Source organism: Rhinatrema bivittatum, chromosome 5 (assembly GCF_901001135.1).
Source record: "Rhinatrema bivittatum chromosome 5, aRhiBiv1.1, whole genome shotgun sequence".
NCBI classification, from domain to species: Eukaryota; Metazoa; Chordata; class Amphibia; order Gymnophiona; family Rhinatrematidae; genus Rhinatrema; species Rhinatrema bivittatum.
The window spans coordinates 286,991,338-287,010,780 of NC_042619.1; the positions used below are offsets into that span (position 1 = coordinate 286,991,338).

At 46.8% G+C, this 19,443-nt stretch overlaps 1 protein-coding gene across 2 annotated transcripts in view; it reads left to right on the top strand.

Moving 5' to 3' along the window:
* LOC115092775 (disintegrin and metalloproteinase domain-containing protein 9-like) overlaps positions 1 to 19,443 on the top strand; it is a 1,307,906-nt gene that overhangs the window by 1,234,999 nt on the left and 53,464 nt on the right. For both annotated transcript variants that reach the window (XM_029604079.1, XM_029604080.1), the window contains exon 19: positions 19,223 to 19,367. In XM_029604079.1, coding sequence (XP_029459939.1) covers positions 19,223 to 19,367 — 145 coding nt within the window. The remainder of the gene's footprint in view (positions 1 to 19,222; positions 19,368 to 19,443) is intronic.

Consider the following 19,443-nt stretch of genomic DNA (forward strand, 5'->3'; position numbering starts at 1 on the left):
TCTCCCATTATTACTGCACTACCAATTTGGTTAGCTTCCCTAATTTCTCTTAGCATTTCAGTGTCCATCTCACCATCTTGGCCAGGTTGATATACACCTATCACTATACTATTCCCCAACACTCAAGGGATTTCTACCCATAAAGATTCAATTGTGCATTTAGTATCATGCAAGATCTTTATCCTGTTGGACTCTATGCCATCCTGGACATAAAGCACCACTCTGCCTCCCAGATGTTCCTCTCTTTCATTGCGATATAATTTGTACCCTGTTATAGCACTGTCCCATCTGTTATCTCCTTCCACCATGTCTCTGAGATGCCAATTAAGTCTTTGTCATCATTCACTGCTATACATTCTAATTCTCCCATCTTACTTCTTAGACTTCTGGCATTAACATACAAACATTTCAAAGTGTGTTTTTTGTTTGTATTTTCATTCTGCTTTTTAATGGATAGGGATAAATTGGAATTTTTTAGCTCAGATGAGTTTTTAATTACAGGCATTTGAACTACTTTTCTTAATTTTGGAACCTCACTTTTGGGATGCCCTAATTCTAATCTAATGCATCATTAGTATCCTTTGAAGATACCTCCCTCCGAACCATGCGCTGCTGAGTGACTGTCGACTTTCCTTTTTGTTCTAGTTTAAAAGCTGCTCCATCTCCTTTTTAAAGATTAGTGTCAGCAGTCAGGTTCCACCCTGGTTAAGGTAGAACCCATCCCTTCGGAAAAGACCTCCTTCACCAAAAGGTTCCCTAGTTCCTTACAAAACTGAATCCTCTTCCTTGCACCATTGTCTCATCCACACATTGAGACTCCAGAACTCTGACTGCCTCTGTAGACCTACATGTGGAACAGGAAATATTTCAGAGAATGTGACCCTGGAGGTTCTGTATTTCAGTTTTCTACCTAAGAGCCTAAATTTGGCTTCCAGAACCTCCCTCCCTCATTTCCTATGTTGTTGGTGCCCACATGTATCACGACAGCAGGCTCCTCCACAGCACTGTCTAAAATTCTATCTAGGTGACACGTGAGGTCCACTACCTTCACACCAAGTAGGCATGTTATCAGGTAATCCTCCACCCACCAACCACCTGGCTGTCTACATTCCTAATAATTGAATTACCAATTATGATGGCTGACCTAACCCTTCACTCCTGGGCAATAGCTTGGGAGACACATTCTCAATGCGAAAGGACCACCTGGAGAGCAGGTCCTTGTTATAGGATCCTTACCTGCTACACCAGGTTGATGATCTCTGAACATGAGACCTTCTTCCTCTAAGGCAGCACCAGGGCTGCCAGTCTGAAGTTCAGAATTGTCTACTATGTCCCTCAGCTGAGAACAAAATATAAAACCAACAAAATACAAAATATTATAGAACTAGCCATTTCCCGTCGATAGCAGGGCTGAATTAGCCATGCTGTATGGGAAGCGCCGCAATCCCGGGTAGGCGGAGTTTCTCTTAGTTAACCACAGAGTTTTGAACTCTTTCCATCTGCGCGGTCGTCTTCCCGCGCGGTTCTCTCACCTCTTCAGTTTCTTTTCTTCTGCAAGCCGTTCGCACGCGGGGTTTTTTCTCTTAGTGAATTTCTTCTCTGACTGGATTTTTTTGCCGATTTTTTTCGCGTTTTTTCACAAGATTTCACATCTCAGATGGCTCCGAAGCCATCTGGATTCAAATATTGTCAATGTGGCAAAATTATGTCCATCACGGATGGACATAATTATTGCTACATTTACCAAGGCCCCGATCACGATCAAAAATCATGCCGGGACTGTGGCAGGATGTCGCCGAGGGCCCAGCGGCACCGGGCCGCGAAGATGGAAAGGCTACGCATAGGATCTTCGGCTCCACCATCCTCCATCCATTCCTCGCCGGGACCGGCGAAATCGGGTAAGCTACACCCGAAGAGAGCGTCCTCGCTGGGACCAGCAGGACATGAACCACCCGAAAAGAGATTAAGGCCAGGGTCTCACACACCCTCAGAGCCTCGTTCAAAAGCCGGGGATCCGGTGGGTGAGTCATGGCGCAAAGTACTGGAGAGTACTTTTTCAAAAACTGCGCCGTCTGCGCTGAAATCGCACCATGACGCTTCAGGAACGAAGCACGGACACAGCGCGTCTGTGGCGCATTGCAGTCACGAAGCATCGAAGCGTCATTCGAGGCACGAAGCATCTGCGAAGCACGGAGCACCTTCGATGCAAGGAACAGCTTCGACGCACAGAGTTATGGTGCACGGAGCAGATATGGCATGAAGCCCATTCCACGACGCACCTACGGAGCATATATTGATTAGGGATGCTCCAACAACATATGGTGCCAAAGCAATGCATTTACAACCAAGTGAATCAGAAAAGCATCAACAGAAGTCTTCAAAATCAAGAAGTTCATCAAAAATATCATCAACTTCTGAAATTGATATTCAAGGCCTCTCATCATCAGGATCTTCTCCTAGTGGTAGCTCCTTGGTGAGTCTTTCATCACTTTCCAGAGAGAAGAGGCGTTCTTCTTCATTACAAATACCATTAACAAAACGTATTCGACCTTTCCCGGTTATACCTCCTCAAAGTCAACCTAAGGAACAGGTACCAAAAGATATTTTGCTTGCAGCAATTCCAACATGAATCCCAAAGCAAAAGATTCACATTCCTCCACAAGGTACTTTGGCTGCATCAACTATGACGACAATCTCAGATATTCTGTCCTCTTTTTTCCAAGAATTGGAAAACACAAAGGAATTACCACCACAGCATTCTCCAGAAGTTTCTCCTGAATTGCCTACAGTGTTAGAACCTCTAAAACTGGCAAAAGACGATACCATGAATCAACCCATCAGCCCAGGTTCTCCGGAATCAGTTTATTCCGAAACTTCCTCAACGGGTATGCCATCTGACCCTCAAGAAGGTTTACCTGAACCATATTCTCCTCCTGAGGATCTCACTTATTCAAAATTTGTTGAGAAAGTAGGCAGTCTTCTTCAGGTAGAAACGGGAAGATTTCCTGACCCAAGAGCTGAAATGCTCGGTATCTTAAAGATCTTCGAATCTCCTCCTGAGCCCACCGCTCTCCCACCTCATTCAGTATTAGAAAACCTACTCTTCAAGATTTGGAAGACTCCTTTCTCATCACTGGCTACTTCTAGAAAAATTGATATCAAATATAGGATGCGTAATTTAGTGATTTACGAGTCTGCCCAACTACCACACCAATCAATAGTGGTAGAATCAGCCTTATCTAAGGCAAAATGAAATAAGTTGCACTCAAATACCCCACCAGGCAGAGAAAATAAATGCCTAGATGATTTTGGAAAAAAGATCTATCACTCCTCTATGCTTACGAATAGAATACAACATCACCAATTTTACACTACGCAGTACTTATTTGAAACACTCCAAAAACTGAGTCCGCTGTGTATTCGGAAGACAACACACCACATCAGTATTTCTTGGACATGGAAGGACTTAGGCATTTATTACGCTCGATTTATGAATCTTTCGAATCTTCAGCAAGAGCGCTGCTTCAGCAATTGCGGCCAGGCGTATGGCTTGGCTTAGAGCCAGCGCTATTCGGACAGATGTCCATGAGAAGTTGGCCGACATCCCATGTATGGGCGACAATCTCTTTGGAGATATAGTATCACATTTGAAAGAACAAAGTGCAGCTGTGCAATCTCTCACCATTCCTGCAGATCCTCAGAAGTCGCAACATCGATTCTATCCTTACCATCGTCGGTATTATTCGAGACCTTACAACAGACCTTATACGCAGTACAGGTCTCAACAGTACATCCCTCCAAGAAATGTGGCCCAGCAGGGCGTTAGAGGTCGTGGTAGACAGCAAAGAACAGCAAAACAATTACCAACACCTCAGCAGAAACCTACTTCCTCTTTTTGAAATTGATGCAGCCACCACCAATACCTGCTTTCATAGGAGGACGCCTTCAATTTTTTTCTCCAAAATTGGGATTCCATCACTTCAGATCAGTGGGTACTCAACATTATCAGAAACGGTTATTCTCTGAATTTTCAATCCACTCCATCTCTTCCTCATATTCCTCCAAAGAGGATGATATGCTCCCATTCCACATTCCTCACAGCGGAATTGAACAACCTGCAGATTCAACAATCAATACGAATTATCCCCCTTCATCAGCAACACCAAGGATTTTATTCCCAATATTTCCTCATTCCAAAGAAGTCGGGCGGCCTACGACCCATTCTAGATCTCTGACTTCTCAACAAACACATACAGAGGGAGAAATTCAAAATGACTTCTCTCAAAAATATTCTACCGCTGATTCAGCCCAACGATTGGCTATGTTCCATTGACCTGAAGGATGCATATTCCCATATACCAATTCACCCATCTTCGTGGCGTTACCTATGTTTCCAAGTTCAGAATATACATTACCAATACAAAGTTCTCCCTTTTGGCCTATCTTCAGCTCCAAGAGTATTCACCAAATGTCTAGCAGTGGTGGTGGCTCACCTCAGAAAACTTTCAATCTAGATATTTCCTTATCTGGACGATTGGCTAATAGTAGCATCGGACCAATCTACACTGAAAGAACACATGATATGCACGATCGAATGCCTTCAGAATTTGGGATTTCTAATCAATTTCCAGAAGTCTCACCTACAACCAACTCAAATACTTCAGTTCAAAGGTGCTCTCATACACACAGTCAAACAGAGAGCATACCTTCCCCGGAACAGGATGCAGAACATACAATTATTGGCATACAACCTGCTTCACAGAAACCGAGCATCAGCACCAGGGCCACCATCAGGGCAGTATTCTTGGGCCTGCAGTATGGGGCCCCAGGATCTACTGCCACATATGGGGGCCCGCAGGCTGCGGGCCCCCATATGTGGCAGTAGATCTCCGGGACGGTAGAAAAGCGGCGGGGAGGTAAACCACTTCCTCATTGGCTATCTGGATGTGAGACGTCACGGCACGCTGTTCATTCGCTTGAGCTGTGCGGCGAGACCGCGACAGCCTTCAACTAGGTCCCGTGAAGAAGCTGCCGAGGGCAGCTTGCGGCCGCTTTAGTATGCGTCAGCAGGAGAAGGCGGGCTAGAAGCCGGAAGAGAAGTTCTCGCGAGATGGGGCGGGATTTGGCCTCTGTGCGGTAACGTGCGCTGCAGACGCCGGTTGTGAGGAGGATTGCACTGCCGGCTTTTGGTTCTCGCCCGCGCCCGGACTCCGAGCTCGCGGAGCCGCTTTGCTGCGCTCACCTTCTCCGCCCGATGCGGCGGCGTCGCCGGCGACATGAGCGGCCGGGCCTGTAAGAACTGCGGTTGCACGGACATCGATATCGACCAGGCCCGGGGCGATGCGGTGTGTACGGGCTGCGGCTCCGTTCTGGAGGACAACATCATCGTGTCCGAGGTGCAGTTCGTTGAGAGCGGTGGCCGCCAGGCGGCAGGTGCGCTTGGGGCCTACTGAAACCTGGAGCCGGCCCTGGGTGCGGGCCCCAGAGAAGGGAGAGAATCAATGCTATGCGTGTCTTTTAGACACACATAGCATTGATTTACAGAGCACCGCAGACAGAGACTCGTCCGCGCGCTCTGTCCTGCCAGCGTTCACTGTCTGACGCGGCTGTGACGTCACCGCCGCGTCAGACAGTATGCGCCGGCATACTGGCTGTATGGGGCCTCAAAATTCCTGATGGCGGCCCTGATCAGCACGCCAGGTGCTTCAACTTCTCGGTCATATGGCAGCAGCAATCTATGTGGTTCCCCACACCAGACTCCACATGTGCCTATTGCAATGGGGATTAAAAACTCAGTGGACTCAATACACACAACCACTCAACACCAGGATTCAAATTACAAACGCAATGAAAGAGGACATTCGATGGTGGCACCCTTCCAAGAATCTTTCCTCGGGTGCTCCATTCCGTCTACCACCTCACCAAATCACTCTGACCACAGATGCCTCCAACAAAGGTTGGGGAGCACATCTGGGCGAACTGAAAACTCAAGGTCTGTGGACCCCTCAGGAATCTACATACCAGATCAATCTCCTGGAGCTGAGAGCCATATGGCTGGCACTTCAAACGTTCTCGGATCAGATAAGGGGATCAAGCCTCATGGTACCGATAGCCTTTGACCTATTATGTCACAGGGGCTACCGGTGCCATTGGTCAGCTCCTGTCACATGGCCATTGGCACCATCTTGTGCTCCTACCATGTGACAGGGGCTGACCAATGGCACCGGTAGCCCATGTGACATAGTATGGGCAAAGGCTATTGGCACCATTTTGATTACTGGCAGCCGATGGCCTGAGGGCAGGAGATCGCCTCGGGACCCCTGTTGGACCCCCAGGGACTTTTGGCCAGCTTGGGGGAGCCTCTTAATCCCCACAAGACTTGCCAAAAGTCCAGCGGGGGTCCGGCAGTGACCTCCTGCATTCCGACCATCGGATGCCAGTACTCAAAATGGTGCCGATCGCCTTTTGTGACATAGTGAGGGCAAAGGCGATTGGCGCCATTTTGAGTACTGGCATCTGACGGCCGGAGTGCAGGAGGTCGCTCCCGGACCCCTGCTGGACTTTTGGCAAGTCTTGTGGAGGTCAGAAGGCCCCCCCAAGCTGGCCAAAAGTCCCTGGGGATCCAACGGGGATCCCGGAGCGATCTCCTGCCCTCGAGCCATCGGCTGCCAGTAATCAAAATGGTGCCGATAGCCTTTGCCCATACTATGTCACAGGGGCTACCGGTGCCATTGGTCAGCCCCTGCCAATGGCCATGTGACGGGGCTGACCAATGGCACCGGTAGCCCCTGTGACATAGTAGGTCAAAGGCTATCGGCGCCATGATGAAACTGGCACCGAGGGTGTGAGAGTGCAGGGGATGGCTCCCGGACCCCCCGCTGGACCACCAGGGAGTTTTGGTAAGTCTTGGGAGGTCAGGAGGGTGGGGGGTTTGTTTAAATTGATTTATTTAGGTGGCTGAATAATTCGGTGAAGATTCATGTATTCATTGGAAATCGCAATAAGTTTTGCTTCCCCACAAATACAACGAATATGGCAACATCTATTGCAGATTGCCAATACATAGGGACCGAATGCATACCCCTAATATATACATACCCCTAGACAAATTGGTAACCCAGACTGGTAGGGCAGTTGCCAAGACTAGGCTATGCCACCAACTCCACCACCTGCTGTATAGCCTAGCAGGGCAGCAACCAAGCCCGGGTGACACCACCACCTCCTCCGCCTACCACAGCAACCAAGCAAGGCAACATAAAATCCGGGCCCCCCACCTCATACCTGAGCAAGGAGGCCCACGACCTCTGGTGTCAGGAACGCCCACCCTACACCGCCCAAGGCACCAGTCGACTACTGACCTGGACTATGGTGCCTGCTAGCACCTTGTCCAAAAGGCCCCTACTGGCCCAGGTAACTGCCACAGACATGTGGTAGGGCATGCCCTTTCCTCATGCCCCCCACCAACATAGCTGCAGCAGACATCAGACCCCAACAAAATTCCCTCTAGGACTTCCTGCAGGTCATTGCTAAATATCAAAGCCGATGTCCGAAAGAAGGACTTCACACAAATTAAAAGGACTCCTCCATTGGACATCAATCCATCCGTACCTTATCTGGTGAGTGCCCGGCTTGCAGGTCCCTGGACTGATCCAATGTTGACCTTGTGGATGAGGACACAGAATGCCACCTTGAATTGTTCGACTTTGGATGAGGAATAATATCCTTTCTCACAGGACAAGCAGGATGGTAGTCCTCACATATGGGTGACATTACAGGATGGAGCTCTGTACGGAAACTTTTTCTGTCAAAGTTTCTACAAAGCTTTGACTGACACTGGCACACATCAGCCTGCAATTATCCCTGTGAGCCACAGGTATCTCCCTCAGTCTTCTTTTTTCCATTCTGCAGTAAGCATAGCGGTTAGGAGCTCTGTGAGAAATTCTAACACTTTTTCCTTACGGAAATACTTAAACTTTTACTTCACAAACACTTTTCCCTGCATGGGTCTCCCTCCGCGCATGTTTATTTGCCGCTCAGTGTGTACTATGCCCTGTCTTTTTGGTCGGTTCCTATTACCTTTCTGGCCTGCCAACTGACTGTGGCCTTCCCTCTCCCTATGTTTTCAGTTAGCCACACATAGCCTGCGAGTGTCCCTCTGTGACACTCTACCTGGTTATTAGCGCTAGTGGGACAGGAACTTCCACGGTTTCAGTTTCCAAAAGGACCCCTGTCGATTCAGGTCCTTCGATTTCCTCTGTACCCTTGCACAGTCAATGCCCCCATCGCTACCGTCGGTATCCCCTTCAGACCATCCTGGACTCTTAGATGCCATCAGTACCCCTCCCCCTGCGGTACTCTGATGCCATCATCCCTGCATCGTTTCTATCAGTGCCATCCATGTTTTTTCATCCATGGCAATGATTTTTCCTTGGAGTTCATCAGTGCCATCATTGCCTGGGTGGATGCCATCGACATACACCTTGTCTCGTCACTGCCATCCATGCCCGGGTCAATGCCACCATCACCCAGGGCACTTCCCTCGATGCCAGGGTCATTTCCATCAATGCCATCCTTTATTTTATGGATGCCATTAATGCCTAGGTCCTTTCCATCGATGGGCATCGATGTCAATCCAATTGATACCGTTGATGCCCATGGCCATGCCACCAATGCCATCGGTGCCTGCCTCCATACATCGATGCCCTCGATGCCCATGTCATTTCCTTCAGTGTCTTCAACGTTCCTATCAATGTGGTCATCGACTTCGTCAATGCCGGTATCTTTTTTCTGATACCAACGATGGTTTTTCGATTATTCGATGCCACATCATTCCCATAGATACCTACACCGATGTCGTCATTGCTCCATCACTGTCATCATTGCTCTGGCTGAGTCATAGATATTTTTTCATATATATTTTTGACAATACTCTCGAGGCCACTTCAGCCGCCATTGACACCGTCAATACCAACATAGCACCGCCACGTAATGCCTTTGCCTAAACACAGTGCTCCATGCTTTGGGTTCTTTTTAAAGCCCCGAATTAGCCTATGACACTACATTGTGCCAGGAGCAGTACAGGCATGCTGACAGTCCGTCATCAGTCGCCATCCAAGACAGTGAGGTCATCCATCTCAGCGCTGGGGAAAGACCGGGCCGAGCACCGTGGCATGCATCATCACCGAAATGGTGACCATCCACCACCGACACCATCCAGCACATCAGTGCTATCCTTCTCGATGCTGGACAATGCTCGGGCCGAGCAACATCACCACTGCTATCGGCACTGTTTTGCACAGTTTTGGCAGTCCTTGGTGCACCAGAAACACCAGAATGAGTTCCGAAGAATTCTGCACTGGCATGATGAGACATCGAGCCGCTGCGACGAGGGCCGGGTTCACAAGCTCATTAATCGGCTCCCCTGTTCCTGAGGCATGCCCACCGACATCAGTGGGGGATTGTGGCCCTCCACAAAATACTACCGTGGTTGCGCCAGCCATGCTCAGCCTGTCTCCTCTATACCTGCGCCAGCATACCAGGCATCAGAGTTGAGACGGGTGTCTACTCCCTCGATGACTCCTGGAATCCACGGAGCCAGCAATCTTTACTGGCTCGTCCTTCGGCGATCCACGTCAGATGGTAAGTACCCGCTTCTGCGGCATTCCTATTGAGATGTGTTCTCTAATTCGGGCCAAATGGTTCGAAAAGTTCTAGGTCATGTACCTTCCAAGAACAATATTAGTGTCACATATCACTATGCCAGCTATGTGAGCCACAATAGCAAGAGAAACCCTCTATCATTTCTTTGGGATTGCATCAGGGCATTCTCCCTTCTTCAGCAACGAGGCTCTGTACTGATTAATGCTCTGGCTTCTGGTTCCTGCTTCAGAATCAAAGTTACAGGTGCATTCGCTGATCTGCTAAACACGAGATCCAGCAAATACTGCCTCAAGTGCAAGTCCACCTCGAAGCCTGAGAAAAGGTCTCGATGTCTCCTTGTACAGCACACAGAAATGCAGGTAAGACTTTACTGCTCACACTCCTGTGGGAGGTTACATGATATCTGGATTACATTAGCCCCTCCAGTTGGACACCTCCTGGTCTCCCAACTGGCCGGATATCAGAGCGGCCACCCCACCTTGTACCAAGGTTCCCGGTACACTCCCCCAGACGCTACAAAGCGCAGAGGGGGGGAAGGGGGGGTGGGGAGTTTTAATTACACTATTCTTTCTTTCAACAGAAAGTAGTTACTCTCCACCCATCCTGGACCTCAGAAATACCAACTTTCTTCAGAAGGTACAGGTAAAATGGTATCTCTCGTTACCATGCTTCCATTTCACAGTAAGTACATTACCTCTAATCTTTCTATGTGCTTCATAGTGAGTCAACAATATTACAATCCCAAGCTCTGCCGGTTGCACCAGCTTCGGCAACTGGGGTATTCATTGAATCACCATCGTTGAATGCTGCTTCTCTGTGGAGTGCAACATAATTCACGCTTTTTCTTGCATGGACAGCTGCATAACTACATTCAGTCCATGCAAGGAGCTCTAACGTCTTCATGACTCACTATACATTTACTAACTGGGATTACTGTCACTGCCATAAATCCCTTATACAACACTTCTGGACACCACAGTCACAATGATCTTCCTATCCAGCATACACGTAGACATTCTAATAAATTCTTACATGTCCCTGCGTGCATTTTCCCATAACCTCAGCCCCTCAATTCTTCATTGTTGGGCAATGGTTTTTTTCACTATGCACTTTCCTCATAGATCCAAAACTGCCTATGGGTTAGATTCAGTGAAATTCCATTATCAGTGGGTCTAAGCTGTTCAATCGCTTTCATCCCTCATCTATATTGCAGATCTAGAACCAAAACCTAGTCTGATCCTGCTCATGCTCGCATTTCCTCAGAGTTGTAAGTTTGACCTAAAATCTTTTCAACCCAAGATGCTTCTATTCCGCTCCAGGAACAGTTTCACATAAACTTCCTGGAGCTTGTAGCCATGAGTTATACCCTTATGCCTTCCAATACTGCCTCTGCAACAAATCTTTGTGCATACAGACAGATAGCATAGGGACAATGTGCTTTCCAACATACAAGCACGCACAACCTCTTCGCTGCTCTGCAAGGAAGCTGCACAGCTCTACCCTTGGCCCTTGCTCACTCTATGCATCCTCAGGCCACTTATCTAAGAGATTTACCGAACGCACTAACAGACCTTCTCCATATAGGTTCCATCCTCTTGAATGGTCTCGGACTACATGTGTGGCGATAAAAATCTTCTAGCGCTGAGGTCAACCGAACTTGCCCTCTGTGTCCGAATCGAACCATACGGTGCACTGATTCTACTCCCTACACATGTTTCCAATGCGTTCCCATAGACGCCTTTCTTCCATCAAGGGCCCCTTCAATGTGTGTCTTCCATTGCCTTTCATAGCCAGCACTCTTCTAATGCTGAACCGGGATGGAGTTCACTGTTCCTCAGACCCACGTCCTGGCTGAGACCAGTAATCTTCCCATACTTCTCAATCTATCACACCAGTAACCTATTCACCTTCTCACCAGTCAGTCACAAATCGTAGACTCACTGATGTTCTCAGGTATTGGTAGCGTCACAAAACCTTCCACACATAAATCCTACCATTCAAAATGGCATGATTTATCACATGAAGCATACAAAAGGGTATTACCCTTTTTGTTTTTTCTACACCACTCTTTTCTCTTGCTCCCTAGGATTCTGCTCCCCAGACATCCTCCGCATAGGTATACCTCTGTTCCAATTGGTGTATCGTTTGGGAGTGGGGATACCCGATTAACGGTAAACCCCTTCTGAGTCAGCTTACCATGGATTATCCACTGATCAAGCCGCCTCTATTTTCACTAGTCATGGAATGGAACCTATATCTTATCCTTATAAGTCTCATACGTTTTCCGTTCGAGCCTTTCCATTGCTCTCATTTCACAGTTTGACGTGGGAAATTTTTTCCCTCATAAATGTCATTTCTGACAACAAGGTCAGTGAGTTACATACCTTGTTACATACTCATCTAACCCTGCGTTCCTCCGTGACCGAGTGGTTTTTATGTATTCAACTTCCTATCTTTCTTAAGATAGACGTTGCATCTTACCTTACTCAGCATTTACTATGCCCATTTTTACCAACACCTCTCTCTCACCAAAGCGAGAGGGTTTTTTTCCACTCCTTGCATCTAAATCGCACTACACTCCATAGGAATTCTACCTAACTCTTTCCTTCTGTGGCAAGAGTCAACCAGCGAGTTCCACTAGGCAAACAGACCTATTCCTTCTAATTGACGGTCTGTATCTCTTTTCCTACCAACAAGCAGGCATTTCACTACAACACTGTGTATAACCACACTCTGTTGCGTCTGTCCCAGCCTCAATAGCTTCCCCTGAGCCGCTGCTGCTTGTATATATTTATCAGGCTGCGACCTGGAGCTCTCTCTATACCTTTGCAGCCCATTAATGCTTAGATACGACTAGCCGGCATGCTCCATGTTTGGCCAGTCCATCTATTCTTATTCTTTTTGGTTTAAATACCCAACATCTTTCCACTAATCCGTTAAGGGTTTCAGGATGCCCTCCGTTCCAAATTCAATCTCCGTCATTGTGCCTTCCGCGCGTCTTGGGTGCATTTGTTGCACTCTTGGGCATCCTCAGCTCGGTACTCACCCATATGTGAGGACTGCCATCCTGCTTGTCCTGTGAGAAAGCAAATGTTGCTTACCTGGAACAGGTGTTCTCACAAGACAGCAGGATGTTAGTCCTCACGAAATCCACCTGCCACCCCGCGGAGTTGGATCTCTATATGTTTTTACTTTTATTTTAGTTTCACTTGCGCTTTTAGCTATAAGACGAGACTGAGGGAGACACCTGTGGCTCACAGGGATAATTGCAGGCTGAGCATGCACAGTGCACTCAGTGTGCCAGCATCAGTCAAAGCTTTGTAGAAACTTTGACAGAAAGGTTTTCCGTACAGGGCTCCATCCTGTGATGTCATCCATATGTGAGGACTAACTTCCTGCTGTCCTGTGAGAACACCTGTTACAGGTAAGCAACATTTACTATCACAAGAAATAAATTTGCGGTAGTCTAGCATATGACCTGGGAAGTCATTCCTGATCCTCCTAATTAATAGAGATGTGCATTCATTTATGATGAATTAGGCAATTTCAACGAAATTGCCTAATTCGTCATGGTTCGGGGGCCCCACCCCCCAAAACAGATTTTCCATGAACTACGAGAAACATTTATTTTTCAGGTTTGTACGGGGGTTGGGCACATTTAATTTTTTTAAAATAAAAACCACCCCAAGCATTAAAATTTACAATAGTACATTACATACAACCCCCCCCCCCCCACCACCATCCCGATTCCTCCCCAAGACTTACTAACATCCCTGGTGGTCCAGCGGGGTCCCGCGAGCGATTTGTCCCTCCGTGCCATCGGGCTGTGTGGCCTGCCTCGCATCAAAATGGCGCCGATAGCCTTTGACCTACTATGTCACAGGGGCTACCGGTGCCATTGGTCAGCTCCTGTCACATGGCCATCAGCACCATCTTGTGCTCCTACCATATGACAGGGGCTGACCAATGGCACCAGTAGTTCCCTGTGACATACTATGGGCAAAGGCTATCGGCTCCATTTTGATTACTGGCAGCCAACGGCCCGAGTGCAGGAGATCGCTCCCGGACCCCCACTGGACCAACAGGGACTTTTGGCAAGTCTTGTGGGGGACAGGAGCCATCTCGGCACCCCGCTGGACCACCAGGTATGTTAGTAAGTCTTGGAGGGATCGGGATGGTGGGGGGAGGGGTTGAATTTAATGTATTAATGCTTGGGGTGGGGGTTTTTTTTAGCTATGTTTTCCTGCATCACTTTTTGGGCCCATTTCGTTTTCCCCCATTTAGTGTTTTGTTTGTTTTTCCAAAAAACTAACCGAGGAAAAATGAACTTTACCCCGAAGCGTCCGACTCAAAAAATGACCCGGTTGAAGAAAACGAAGCTCATCTCTACTAATTAACTATTTGTTTGATAATTCACCAAGGATGTTGCCTCTGAATGTATAATGATGCCATATGGATTTGCCATCAAATCCCTCAGTCCCAAGGAGAGGCAATTAAAATGGTCTGAACATATATGCATCTTGGTACGTAACTCCAATGTGTACATGCAACATCCCGCAAAGTAGCAAAGTATGCCAGTGGTACCTAATCATTCTAGTAAGATGTGACCAACTTGCTCAAACATACTGCTTTATAAAACCAGAGAGAAGGCAAAAGAGGTTGGTCTTGAAGTCAAAAGTTCCGATGAATGCAAAGGGATCCCTAGGGTCCCTGGGAAGTCATTTGTCAATGAAAGCCGTAGTTGTCCTGAATTTTCTTCACCACCTCTCCAATGATCTCTTCAACCGGAAGAGCTTGGCAGGATCTTCCAGTCCCCACATTTGCAAAAGGAAAGCCAGATCTGCTAGATGTATATCCTCTGATCTTCTGTATGGCCCATTACCTAGGCCAAAGACAGGCACTTACCATAAGGTCCTCCTGTATCAGGTTGTCTGGCACTGGGACTGGTATTAAGTTATCCAGCACTTGTACTTGTATCAGGTCATCTGGGATATTTGAGCCAGTAAGATGGTCATCAGAGACCCAGCTAGACCACCACTTCCACTGACTACCATAATAACAAGAAAAACAGCACTGAGACCTGATTTCAGATTCGAGAGCCCCCCGCATAACTCCTTCAGGAAGTTGAACGTATGCTTTCAGCTACCGATCCTTATGGGAGGACTCTGGTAATTGGCGACTGATCCGCCATAGGTGGTCTGAGACTTCAGTTCCTGCCTCCTCTGCTGTGGGTACCCTTTATGGAGTATCTGGTAATTGGCAACCCATCCCCTATAGTTGGTTCAGGACTTCAGTTCCCAGCTCATCTGCTGTGTGTATCTCCACCCACCCAGGTACAGAAGCCATGCATCCCGGCAATACAGCCTGAAACCCCATTCTCCATGGCATAGTATATCCCAAATCCCTGCTGGGAAGTGCCAGCTCCTGGCCCGGAGGTACGCTGTTGAAGCAGCCCAAAAAGGATACCCAAATGGCGATGTCATTGCACGTAGGTTGCAATATGCTAATGCAATGATGAGGAAGATCCTTCCTGTGGATCTCCCTCTACATGCCAAATTCAGGCAATTGGTGATGTGCTGCAAATCTCTGAGAGTCGTGCTTCTTCACACTTGCCGCTTCATTCAATGTATCCCACAACTTTGCCACTTTTTCTTCCAGTAATCTGGATGTCGTCATCTGAAAGACAGCTCAATGCCCAACAAATGGATAAGGTGATGGATTTTTAATCTTCTTCTGTGCCAAATGGATACCAAAGTCAGCCTCCCTGAATCAGAAGTAATTCGGGTAATGTACGGTGTTATTGACTCAGTAACGCTGCCCGCTATAAGAATCTTCATTGTTTGTCTCGTTTCTTCTTGAGGTCTATTGCTGTTTTTGCCTTTCCCTCCTGGAGAGTGTTTTGTGAATGCCACCGTCTCCTTGACAAAATATTCTCCATTAGTATTCCCAGATCTACCATCTAGGAGCCTCACAATCCCGACCTCCAGTTCCAGCACTTCCCCTTCATTGGAAAAGGTTCATTTGTTGTGCACTATCACCAGCCCCTAAGTATCTAAACGACTCCACACCACGTCCCAGTGAGGCCACAAACCCATTCTGAAGCCAATGCCCCTGGGGAAAACTGCTGAGAAGGTGGCCTGGCGAAACCAAAGAGTCTCCTGTGCCCAAAAACCCTTATGACATAATCATGTGTGCCTCGCTCAGATCGAATAACTGCACAAAACTGCAGTGGCTATCCTTAGGAAGAAACATGGGGCAACCTGTCTGGCATGTCATATATCACCCCAAGGAGCCCACACATAACACTGTATGGTCCCCCCCTGGCCTTCTCCACCCTCACCACTCCGCTACCATGTCTTGGGAGGAAACCTAGGAGGTGGCCCATACCATGCAGAAACCTGAGCCTGCAAGACCCTGCCACCCACAGTGCGGGAGCAACTGACCCACAATGGGACCAAAATAATCCTCTCCATAGGACCCCTGAAGGTCACAGGATGCAGGCCCACAATTCTGCACCGGGCCCACCGAACAATGCTATCGCCAAAATGGAAGTCCGATTCAAGACCCCCAAAATTCTGCATAGCTGCTTGTTTACACTGCAGACACACAACACCGTGGCCCACCAAATCATCCCTGCTACAGTGCTGAAAATGAAAATGCCAGCGCACATGCCACCATGGCCCCGGGCTCGCAGCCCACCCTCGCTGAGTGAAGAAAGAGAACAAAGTTACTAGTTGCCATACTGACTGACCATTTAAAAATACAAACAGTCTAACTTGTTTATTCACTGCCTTACTGACTATTAAAAGCACAACACTAATAATATTCCCAAATAGTTAACTTTGCCCCAATACTTTTGAAAAAGACAATGTCCCAAGCAAAAACATTGATTCCTTTCAGTCACCAGCAAGGTGATCCTCTCCTCTCAGTGCTCCCACTGGAATGTGGGTTACTGAGCTCTTTCCTTGAAATATATAATGTACTTCTAAGGTAAATTAACGCAAAACAATCCCTTTGGAGATTATAATGTGCTTCTAAGGTAAATTAATGCAAAACAATCCCTTTGGAGATTTACACTACATTTAGTTTTCCTGAGTGACTCACTGCTGTTCTGATTAACAAACAATGGTACCTATTCAAATCAAACACAGAACCTTAACACTTCAGTTAGTCAGCCAGAAGTGACTCACTGCTCTCTTGATTATCAAATGTTGGTACCTAATCAAACCAAATCACACTACCTCAACACCTTTCCAAAGGTGAGTAACTGAACTGAACTTTTCAACCTTTTTACTTAGGTATACACTGCTCCTAGCTTATTTCTAGCTTCTACCTACTTTTTTTTTTGTTTGTTTTTTAAATATAAACACTCAGTTCTGCTTACTCATTGCCTTACAGACTTTTAAAAATAAACACACTAACTACTGCTTACTAGCTGCCTTACTGACTGACCATTTAAAAATACAGTCTAATTTGTTTATTCGCTGCCTTACTGACTATTAAAAGCACAAACACACAAACACACTAAATAATATTCCCAAATAGTTAACTTTGCCCCAATACTTTTGAAAAAGACAATGTCCCAAGCAAAAACTTACTGATTCCTTTCAGCCACCAGCAAGGTGATCCTCTCCTCTCAGCGCTCCCACTGGAATTCTAATAGAGAATGGGTACAAAATTCTTTATCGTTGGTATCTCACTCCTGAGAGATTGTGTAAATTATCTTCTAGTAAAACGGGCCTCTGCTGGAGGGATGTAAGGATTTGGGTAGCTTTGTACATATGTGGTGGTCTGGGCCATGTGTTGTAACTTTGTGGTCTCGTTTGCAAGACTTGTTGTCACTTGTTCTGGAAGCAAAAATTACGCTCTCTATGGTCTTTGCTTTACTGCACAATACGGAAGGTCATGAAGTAGCGTCCGCTCACTCGATATGCATACAAGCCTGCATAGCACTCAGAATGGAGATTGCCAGCACATGGAAAACACCTCAAGGTCCACAGTTCTCGGCGGTTCTGCACAGATTGGATCATGCATGTACAATGTGCAAAATTACAGCGTATAAACAACATAACCCTCATACATTCCATTGCACTTGGGATACATGCTTGCGATGGCGAGAGTATGGAGATGGTTAAAATCTTCTCTCAATGTGTGTGACTCTGAACACTTCAAACATTCGCTTCTTCCTTCAGATAACTCTACTTGGTTGGTATGGGTGGGAGAGAGGGTGGAATTTGATGTGTAACCAACACATGTACAACACATGGGTTATTTCTTTGCTAATTGTATTATAACATTGTGTTTTTTCACCAATAAACTATATAAAAAAAAAAACAATTCAGTATGCTGCCTAGCCACAATATTCACAACCATGTCTCTACCCTTGCATTGGTCATGGTGCCATGGGTTATTACAGTGGTCAGCAAGGTGCATGGTAAGGTTGAGTTAGTTCTTACCTCAATGGCTGCTGTTCAACCAGGGCCAGTTCTAAGTTAATTAGCATCCTGTACAAAACCTGAAACTGGCACCCTCCCTGCTGCCAGTGAAAAATGCCCACATGCTCAGGCTACCACCTGCAGCCTTGCTCTTATCTTCCATCCTCAATTTCCATTATTGATCTCCTCCCAGCCTTCCCCACTTGCCATCCCTGCTCCTGTGAAACTCCTCCCTTCAATTCCTTCCCAGATCAAACCCCACTGACATGAATGCAACACTGAAGGCCCAGCGTGTCTAAATGCTGCTCCCTAATGTTGGCCTCTCTCTCTTCCACATACAGACAGTTACTACTCAGGAGAGAGAAGCATTGATAGCAGAAAGCAACATTTAGAAGTGCCTGACCCCCAGTGCTATTTTGCTGGCAGGGACAGCAGGAACACTTCAGCTTCTTAGGCCGCAGAGCAGTGCCAGGCACTCAGCAGCAATTCTTCTTTACCCCATAGGGCTTGTCAAAAGAGGGACTACTACCTTTTTTTGACCCAGCAGTTGCATCAGGAAGGGGTGCCTGATGTTTTACTACTGCTTGGCCCCCATGTGCAACCATAGAGGTCACACACTCCATAAGCCAGCCCTGTGTTCAACAAGCACTGAAAAGATGGCTAGAGATGGAGATAAGTTAAAGCTCCTTGCCTAGCTGAGTATTAAAAAAAAAAAGAAAGATGCAACATTCTCCTATTTCTTGAGGTTTCAACCCTTAGAAATCTGTTTCAACCCTACTCATTTTTACAAGTTAGGTATGAGGCTGAAGTACCTCGGGCTTTAATTCCTAGTGACCTAGGGATTTTTCCCTATTTTATTCCTAGGCTCCATGCTGTCCTTCCCAAATTTTATAGTGACAGTCTTCAATCCTAGAGGCATAAACCATAGTACACTTTGGAATATAGTTTAATTGGGTGCTTAGGACAATTATATGGTTTGTGAAAACTGTCTGCAGTGCTTAACCGAAGAGCAAAAACCAGATCTGGGAACTGAAGCCAGAACGTCTGCATGGCAGTGCATAACAGTGATCCTGGTTTAATATTTCTGTTTTAATGTATTATGTTCTCCTTCACATTTTATTTTTCAGGTCTGCAATACAAACAAAAACTGTCATTGTAACAATGGGTGGGCACCGCCAGACTGTGTGCAAAAAGGATATGGAGGAAGCATTGACAGTGGACCTTTAGTGAAAGGCTCATTCATTAGTTTTGCTTATCCTAAGGAAGAAGATGGTAAGTTGTCAATATTAATAATCTCTATATTACATAAATTGTCTAAAATATTTTTAACCACATATGCTGTAATTCA